Below are 7,953 nucleotides of genomic sequence, written 5' to 3'. Positions count from 1 at the left end.
GAATGAATACAATGATATGGAGTGGGAGATATATATACAAGGGAAGTCTCAGGTAGGGTAGAACAAATAGTCCTAACATTACTTAAACATATAGAGTCCTAATACTCCCCCTCAAGCCCAGCGTAAACTAGTAACCTGAAGTTTGTCTCTAAGAAAAGAAAATCTAGGACTAGGCGGCAAAGCTTTCGTAAAGATGTCAGCTAGTTGATCTTTTGTGAAATAAATTTCACCTGAATGTCTCCATTGGCAACTCTATCTCTAACAAAGTGATAGCCAATCTCAACGTGCATAGTTCTTGCATGCAAAATTGGATTTGCACACATGTAAGTAGCACCAAGATTGTCACACCACAATCTGGGAGCAGGAATTAGACCTGGCAGTTCGTTTACACGAGTTCATTAACGGGTCGGCACGATAACGACACGAACACGATAAGGCTAAACACGGACATGACACATTAAGGTTAATAGGTTCAAATTTTTAACACGAACACGATTTGTTAACAGGTTAAACGGGTTGACACGATAGACACATTTTGTTAAAAGAGTTCGAATCGTGTCGACGCGATATGACACGAAACCCGCTAAACCTATTATTATTTTTTAAAAGAAACTAAAATTTAAAGTTAAGTTATATAAAAAAGAAATAAAACCTACAATTCAATCCATCAAACAAATTAAAAAGAATTCAATTCATAACATTTATAAAATGGTAAAATAACATTTAATAATCATAATTAAAGAAGTCCATACTAATTTTTTGAATAAAATTGAACACAATAGAAATTCAAATTTCATATTGGTGAACATCAATAATCACTAGTAGCAAAAAGCACATAAAACACTGACATTTAGCTACCGTTCTTGTAAGAACAGTAGTGTATTCTTAGAAAAAAACACGCGGTGGCAATTTTGTAAATAAGTAAAGAATAATCCGCTACCGTTGTTCGATAGAATGGATGCAGTTTAAAAAAAAAAAAAAAAAAAAAGATAAACATTTCGCTACCGTAAACGGTAGCGAAATATTCCTTGTTAAAAAAATAATAAAATTGCGACAAACAAAACCAGATCTGCGAGACATTTTCTCACCATTTTCCCCGCAGCCATTTCCGATCCTCACCATCGTGCCGCAGCCACACCACCCTGCAGCCTCCACCGCCACCACCTCCGCCTTTCACCGCTCCATTGCCTTCGCCCCAGCCACCGCTCCAACCGTCGTCCCTCTCCCTTTATCTCTCACTCTCACGCCTCCGCCTCCACCGCCACCGCGGCGCCTCCACCGCAATTTACAATTCCCACTTTTACATATCCTACAAGTCTTTTTATATGCATGATGCACAAAAATAAATATTCAATAATAACACCCAATGTTAAAATCATAATAATAGATAAATTTTTTAATCATGTATAGTTATAGAATTCATACTATATGAAAAAGTGATGGCATTCACACATGCATGTAGTGAAGTACAAGGTCCCAAGTTTCATGCATTTATTAGTTGTTTTTATTTATATCAAGTATTTATTATATTGTGACTCTAGATGTCTCTTCAATTCTCCACCGCCTCCGCTTTCCACCGTCGCAGCCACCACCGCTGTTGCAGCCTTCGTCCACCTCCGCGACCGCACCTCCGCCTCAGCCACCGCTCTATCGCCTTTGCCCCAGCCACCGCTCCAGCCGTCGTCCCTCTCCCTTTATCTCTCACTCTCACACCTCTGCCTCCAGCGCCACCGCGACGCCTCCACTGCGATGCCTCTACAGCCGCCGACTCTCACTATCACTCTCTCAGATCGACCGAGACCAAAGGCTCAAAGGTAAATCTCAGATGTGTCTTTTTTTTTTAAAAAAAAAAAAATTTTTTTCTTAAAATAAATCTCAGATCTGTCTTATCCACCTATTTTAAAATAAATGCCAGTTTGGTAATTTTGCCTAAGGAATTGCATGATTGTATATTACTAGATTGTTACCCTATTGATAACAGAGTCATGGTTGTTGTAATAAGGTAGTACATCTTTTCTTTTCCAGGGTAATAGGATCTCAGGTCTTCTTCTTACTATGAAGCCTCTGCAAAGCAACTCCCTGACTTGTGCAATTTTGGAAACATAAGCTGATTTTATACCATTACTCAATGATAAAGAAAATTTGTTAGCTGATTATGATGTCTAGATCTGATTTACATCCTTTTGCATAAGAATTATAGTTAAAATTTTATGGAGTGTATTTGAACATCTTTGTGACCTTTATTTCCCGACACTCTCCACCACTACAATGATTTTTCTTTGAAATCTCACTTCATTGCAGTCCTTACTATTTGCTGCAGGCTTAAGACCTACCCCTGCACAAGCAACTGCTGTGAGCTAGGTAAGATCCTAATGCGAATTATCTTCGAAAAATTAATCAAATAAACTCCTGATGGTACTTCTCTCTGACACTGTTGAACCATATTTGCATATGCAGATACTAAAAGATGGGATGCAGCATGTGAGAAAGATTATATGTAGCAACTTAGGTGCAAGAATGGACTCTACCTGAGCCTAAACGATGGCGAATTTTAGGTTTGCAGCTTTAGTCTATTTTTCCATATTTTGCTTTATTGCTTTTTCATTGCGTTTCTAATTTTCATATTTCCTGATACTTCATAATTTGATTTGATATGTTGTGTTTCAATGTCATTTATCAAGATTCTGACCTGAAATACACTTTCTACCTTGCAGCTGATGTTCTTTATGACCTCGGCACTGGTTTAGAAGTTTTATCTCCTTTGTGTCCTCACCTGTTTCTTGAGATGGCTGGCCTTGGCAATTTTGCAAAGGTAATGACACGTGCATTTACTGCTCTAAGGGGATCACTCCATTTTTTTGTTTCTAAAATTTGTGCTTTTACCTTCTCTGAACTGTCGGAAGATAATGATAGAGAATGTTGGCTGTAAAGCGTCTCATTAACTTTTCTCTTTTCTTCTTGCTGTCTAAGGGTTCTTGTATTGCCTTAACCATTGAAAGTATATGTTAATTTCTCTTTAAAATGTTTTATTTATTCATAGGAATTTGAAGCTTTAGTTAACATTGATTGAATAACAAGATTATGTGTTTCAAATTCAGGTGTGGCTCAGAATTTTGCTATTCGTGTGTTGATGATTTTTCTCAACCAATCACATACATCTGTAGAAACATTCACATCAATGTTGGTGGAGAAAAATTTCAATTCTTTGTATATATATTTTTATTACTTACCTTTATTTCGGTGTCAAATGTGAAATATGTTTGCTACATGTGCCTGTGTGCATGTGTTTGTGTTGCCTACTGAAATGACCTTTTATTCATTCAAAACTTATTCTGATTGTTTACCATGAGCTAATGATTAATGCAGGGTCATTTTATAAGATAATCTGGTCTGCAATGAAGTCCTATAGGCTGTCAGTGGTTGATAAACTAAAAACTCGCCCTCGCATTGATTTCTCTTTCCATTTCAGCACGGTGGGACTCTTATTTGTTTGGCAGCATAATTTTTGAAATTTATATAATACGGAGTACTTGCCATTAAATTGATTTATTCAACTAATATTCAAAATGTTTAAGGTTCAGCCCATTGTTAATGATGTTCGTAGTAGAGGGGATGTTGCAGTAAAAAATTTAGTGCTTGTTTTGCATTTATATCTTTCTTTTATTTATCTCATATGTGTTTGGGGGGCTTGGATTTCAGTTATTTACTATTGCCTATGTGTTACATTGTCTCTTAATTCTCAACTGTAGCTAAAATAGAAATAAATAAAACTTAGTTGAAACTTGAAAGAATCGAACTTGCCAGGGTAAGAAAATTAGTACTCTTAAAATTTTTGAAGTTCCCAAGTAGAGCCTTTAAATACATAATTTCTTTAGAATTACTTATGTCATAGATAAAATTATGCTTAACCTATGTAAAAAGTTTATCTAATTGTTGGTTGTACTTACGTGCTCTAATACATGTTGCGTGCAGGGCAGGTGCACCAGTAGTATTTAAGTGTGTAAGTATTGATGCAAAATGTACCCTTCTAGTTTTTGTATACTCTGTACTTGATAAGATGTTGAACCTGTTATTAATAACTTACAATATATTAATTTTTTATTGTAAGCTTTATATATTGTTAAATGAAACTATTGTGGTTTAATTTGATGATAGTATTGTGTTTTGATGATATATTGATATAAAGTACTCTGTTTTGATGATAGTATTGTGTTAAAATAATATTATTGCATTAACGAGGGGTTTTAATTAAAATAAATATTTTTTTTTATAAAAAAAAAAGTCATCCGCTACCGTTCTTATCTAGGAACGGTAGCGAATGATCTATTTATTTTTTTAAAATATAATCATCCGCTACCGTTCCTAGATAGAAACGGTAGCGAATGATTATATATATATATTTTAAAAATAGCTCATCCGCTACCGTTCCTAGCAAGGAACAGTAGCGGATGACCGGACTTTTCGCTACCGTTTCACAACGGTAGCGGAAAGTCAATGACATTCAGAGACTCTCCATCCGCTACTGTTGTACAACAGTAGCGAAAAACCTTTTACAACAGTAGCGGCTGTGCAGTTTTGTACTAGTGAAGGATTGTCCACAATCATAATTTTTCAAATCATCACTTTCAACCATTCAATCAAATGCTTTTGCCAATTCTTCCCTCACATCTTCCTTTTGGAGGTGTTGTTCTCTTTTGCTAGGTCCTCGATTTTCTTCATTTGCTCCAAATGCAGCTAGTATTGGAATATCTGTAGAGATCTCCAGTCTGTGACTGTCATGAAGTGGTTTGGAATGTCGAATTGTGGAGATGGAGAGCTTGGTGCCTTAGTGGGTGGCGATGATGATGATGGTGGTGCCTCTTGTGGGGGTGGTGAGTACATCGGGGAATTCAGGGGTGAATATAACTGTGGAGGAGATGGAGAAAGGAATGACATTGGTAAGGACGATGGTCCCGTTGGTAAAGCCGGTAGTGTGTCAGTATAATCTCTTGACATCTCCTCTGTCTCTCTTACTCTTGATAGATGTGTCAGATTTAATCCAGCTATGTCTTCTAGAGACATAGGAACAATTTGTGCTCCCTGCACCCGATACTCGAACCAGTTGATTTTCATTTGATTTCCCATGGCAACACACAGGCGTGTAACTAAAGGTCCAACAAATATAGATTTGACGTTCTCCTGTGGTTGAGCAAGTAGCCAACATTTGCAAATCATGCCCATATTTACTGAGCTTCCTGTGCCCATACTCCATAGCATGAACAAATCTGCTTTGGAGATTCTATCATAGCTGATTGGCCTACCGCCCCAAGAATGCGCAATGATCTTCAACATAACCCTCAAGTCTTCCCGCATGATTTGAGATAATCTTACTCTAGACCCATTCCAGTCAACTCCCGGCCTAGCTTTGCCTGATCATGGCCCAGTATTTCCTTGGGGTGTCTCGGTTACCAAAGTCCCATTTGAGTCTTCGGTACCAGTGCTTTGCTTGATCTTCTTCATTGAAAACCCAAGTAGAACTCCTATCGAAATGTGATGGTCTTCATTAAAGAGTCGAAATTTGATTGTCGGGCTATGTAAATCTCCTGCCGCCCCTGTCACTTCTAAACTTGCTATAAACTCATGAACTAAGGGTGCAAACGTATTGTGACGCCAGCTTAGCAAGTTGTTCCAATATGGCTCATGCATCAATCTCTCCAATCCGTATTTGCATTCAAAAGATTCCAAAATGGATAAATCAAATTCCAACGTGTGATTGGAAGTTGGAGAAGTTGTCGGTATCTATCTCTCATAGCCGGTGTCATTAGCAAGATTTAGTTCCCTGTTTGCACTTCCACATATCTTGTTTCTTCATGCATTCCGCTAGACTCCCCCATTGGGGCTTTTCCTTTACGTGCTCTTTCGGCGTTTCTTTGTGCAAGAGAACCTTAGGACAACATTTTCCTATAAGAAAAATAAATATAACATAACACAAGGAAACATTTCCCATTTTCAAACCGGAATTTATCAATACGACATGCATCACAATATCTAATATTCTCATCTTACGTTATGCACAAGTATTATCATTCTCATCTGTTTGACAATAATTTGATCTTTCTAATACAATGATCATGTAGCAACCTTTCATATTCTAGGGGCAATTTCTACTATAAAAGTCAACATAAAAGTCAACTTAATCTTCTTACTCAAGACCAAGTTGAGGTTGAAAATGGAGTGAACACAAAAACTCAAAATTTATCAAACAAAAGGTTGGAATCAACAATGTAGCACCTAAAGAGCAATAAAGTTACAATCTTTTCTACTTATGCTCTCAATTTCATATAGAAATCCAATAAAGTGAGAAATGCCCAAATCACACATAAGGTTTATTATCTAAGCATCAATAGGTTGCAAAACATGGAATGTTTACCATATAATGACAATGTAAGCTCCAAATAAGTCTTAGAAGCCAGAGCAATCATCGAGTGCCTCAACTGGGCGTGGCAGGAAGGCTTCCGTGATCTCGAAGTTCAATCAGATGCAAAGAATGTTGTTAAATGGATTCACGAAGGCCCACTCGGACGTGGACCCATTCGCCATCTCATAGAGGAAGCGCAACAATGGCTTAACGGAGAATGGAGGGTCTCTATTCAGGCGGTCTATCGTGAGCAAAATAAAGTTGCAGATTGCCTCGCGAAGTTTGGGGCCAAGCAGGAGGATGGAAGGAAAACTGTGGACCTTTGCCCAATTGGAAGTGAAGACGCTTTTTTGGATGATTTGGCGCATGTCACCAGTGCTCGAAGAGTGGTGGAGTTAGCAAGCTAGCTCTCTCCCCCGGGGTTACCCCCCTCCTTTTTCCGATTTAAAAAATAAGTCTTAGAAATGATCTCATAACAAAATAATCATAAAATAACTTATAGCAATGTAGATTCATGGAGACATGTTTAAAGGAAATGGACTCTAGCATTTAAACTATGAAAGCAAAGGGAAAGATGTATTACCTCTTTGATGACTTTGAAAGGTGAATAAAGCTTGAAATCTTGTAAGAAAATGTCTTGAGGAAGAAGTATTTTTACCTTGAGAGAAGGTTTTGCTCGTGGAGGTGAAGAAATGGAGTGGGGAAGGATTTTTAAACTAATTCACGCGAGATTCCCGCGAAATATTCTGGTGCCCGTCCACGCGGCCTTCACGCGTGAAGGGGGACGTGGACGGCTACTGGTTTAGGTTCATGTCACCTTCACACGTGAAGCCAGGCGTGGACGGCTACTGGAAAGCCTACACGCCTCCTTCACGAGTGTATGGAGCGTGGTTGCGTTGTTTGCGTTTTACCTTGGTTGTTTTAGCCTCTTTTGCTAGTAATGATGGTTCGTTGATGTATTGTGGGCAATCTACGCTTCCCAAATGTATAATCTGCGATTGTTAGCTTAAACGGGGCTATATAAAAATAAGATTAAAGCAATCGAAAGGAAAACAAAATAATAACATAAATGAAGATTCTATAAAATGAAAGATAACGTTGGGATTGCCTCACAAGTGCGCCACGCTTTACGTCAGTGGCTAGACGTGGTGTGCTCTATCCTTCGAAACAAACCGATTTCGGGACCTTACCAAGCGTCCCATGCACTTTGGCTTCAAGGTATGCCCGAAGATGGGGAACATCCTTGAACTCACAAGCAAGGAAGGGAAGAACAAATCCTATTGCTAGTCCTAAGTAAGCATGACATACTACCCCAAATTTCTCAAGGATAGCTTGCCTTTTCTCCCTCTCCTTTTTATCTATTCCATCTTTAAGAAACTTGTCATTAAAAACATTCCTATGAACAATCACTCCTTCATATCCCTCTCTTAAAGTGTTTACGTTCCACTTACCCTCTATCAAATTGCCAAAAGTGACAAATTTTCCTCTTTGCTCAATCCTTTCTTCTTCAAACTTTATCAACTCCTCATCCTCCCAAGTAGAATTATCATATTCAT

The 7,953-nt window shown here is 38.0% G+C and overlaps 2 protein-coding genes across 8 annotated transcripts; both read left to right on the top strand.

Annotated features, from left to right (window-relative positions):
• Positions 1-1,504: 1,504 nt before the first annotated feature.
• On the top strand, positions 1,505-4,154 carry LOC116032150. Of its 7 annotated transcripts, XR_004100739.1 has the most exons (7): positions 1,511-1,814; positions 2,302-2,361; positions 2,458-2,555; positions 2,715-2,812; positions 3,099-3,180; positions 3,367-3,473; positions 3,973-4,154. XR_004100739.1 is itself a non-coding variant. In XM_031274576.1 (2 exons), the coding sequence occupies exons 1-2, from the start codon at positions 1,542-1,544 to the stop codon at positions 2,104-2,106; spliced, it is 354 nt and encodes a 117-aa protein (XP_031130436.1). In that variant the 5' UTR covers positions 1,505-1,541; the 3' UTR covers positions 2,107-2,286. The 7 variants fall into 7 exon arrangements, 1 of the variants encoding a protein (XP_031130436.1); XR_004100738.1 differs by lacking the exon at positions 3,099-3,180 and having other exon boundaries at positions 1,512-1,814; XR_004100741.1 differs by lacking the exon at positions 3,099-3,180 and adding an exon at positions 2,026-2,041 and having other exon boundaries at positions 1,512-1,814; positions 3,367-4,154.
• A 623-nt stretch (positions 4,155-4,777) lies between these two features.
• Positions 4,778-6,804, top strand: LOC116033158. Its single transcript, XM_031275918.1, has 2 exons — positions 4,778-4,967; positions 6,440-6,804. The coding sequence occupies exons 1-2, from the start codon at positions 4,778-4,780 to the stop codon at positions 6,802-6,804; spliced, it is 555 nt and encodes a 184-aa protein (XP_031131778.1).
• The last annotated feature ends 1,149 nt before the right edge of the window (positions 6,805-7,953 follow it).

This window comes from Ipomoea triloba, chromosome 10, assembly GCF_003576645.1.
Source record: "Ipomoea triloba cultivar NCNSP0323 chromosome 10, ASM357664v1".
NCBI lineage: Eukaryota > Viridiplantae > Streptophyta > Magnoliopsida > Solanales > Convolvulaceae > Ipomoea > Ipomoea triloba.
The sequence above is the reverse complement of the archived record's forward strand: the minus strand, read 5'-3'. Positions and strand labels throughout refer to the sequence as shown.

Excerpts from the sequence above, each read along its gene's own strand:
- LOC116032150 (XM_031274576.1), top strand. The coding sequence starts at position 1,542 with ATGTCTCTTCAATTCTCCACCGCCTCCGCTTTCCACCGTCGCAGCCAC. Across the intron at positions 1,815-2,025 it reads CCGAGACCAAAGGCTCAAAG|GGTAATAGGATCTCAGGTCT; the intron begins GTAAATCTCAGA and ends TTTCTTTTCCAG.
- LOC116033158 (XM_031275918.1), top strand. The coding sequence starts at position 4,778 with ATGAAGTGGTTTGGAATGTCGAATTGTGGAGATGGAGAGCTTGGTGCC. Across the intron at positions 4,968-6,439 it reads TGGTCCCGTTGGTAAAGCCG|TCTTAGAAGCCAGAGCAATC; the intron begins GTAGTGTGTCAG and ends GCTCCAAATAAG.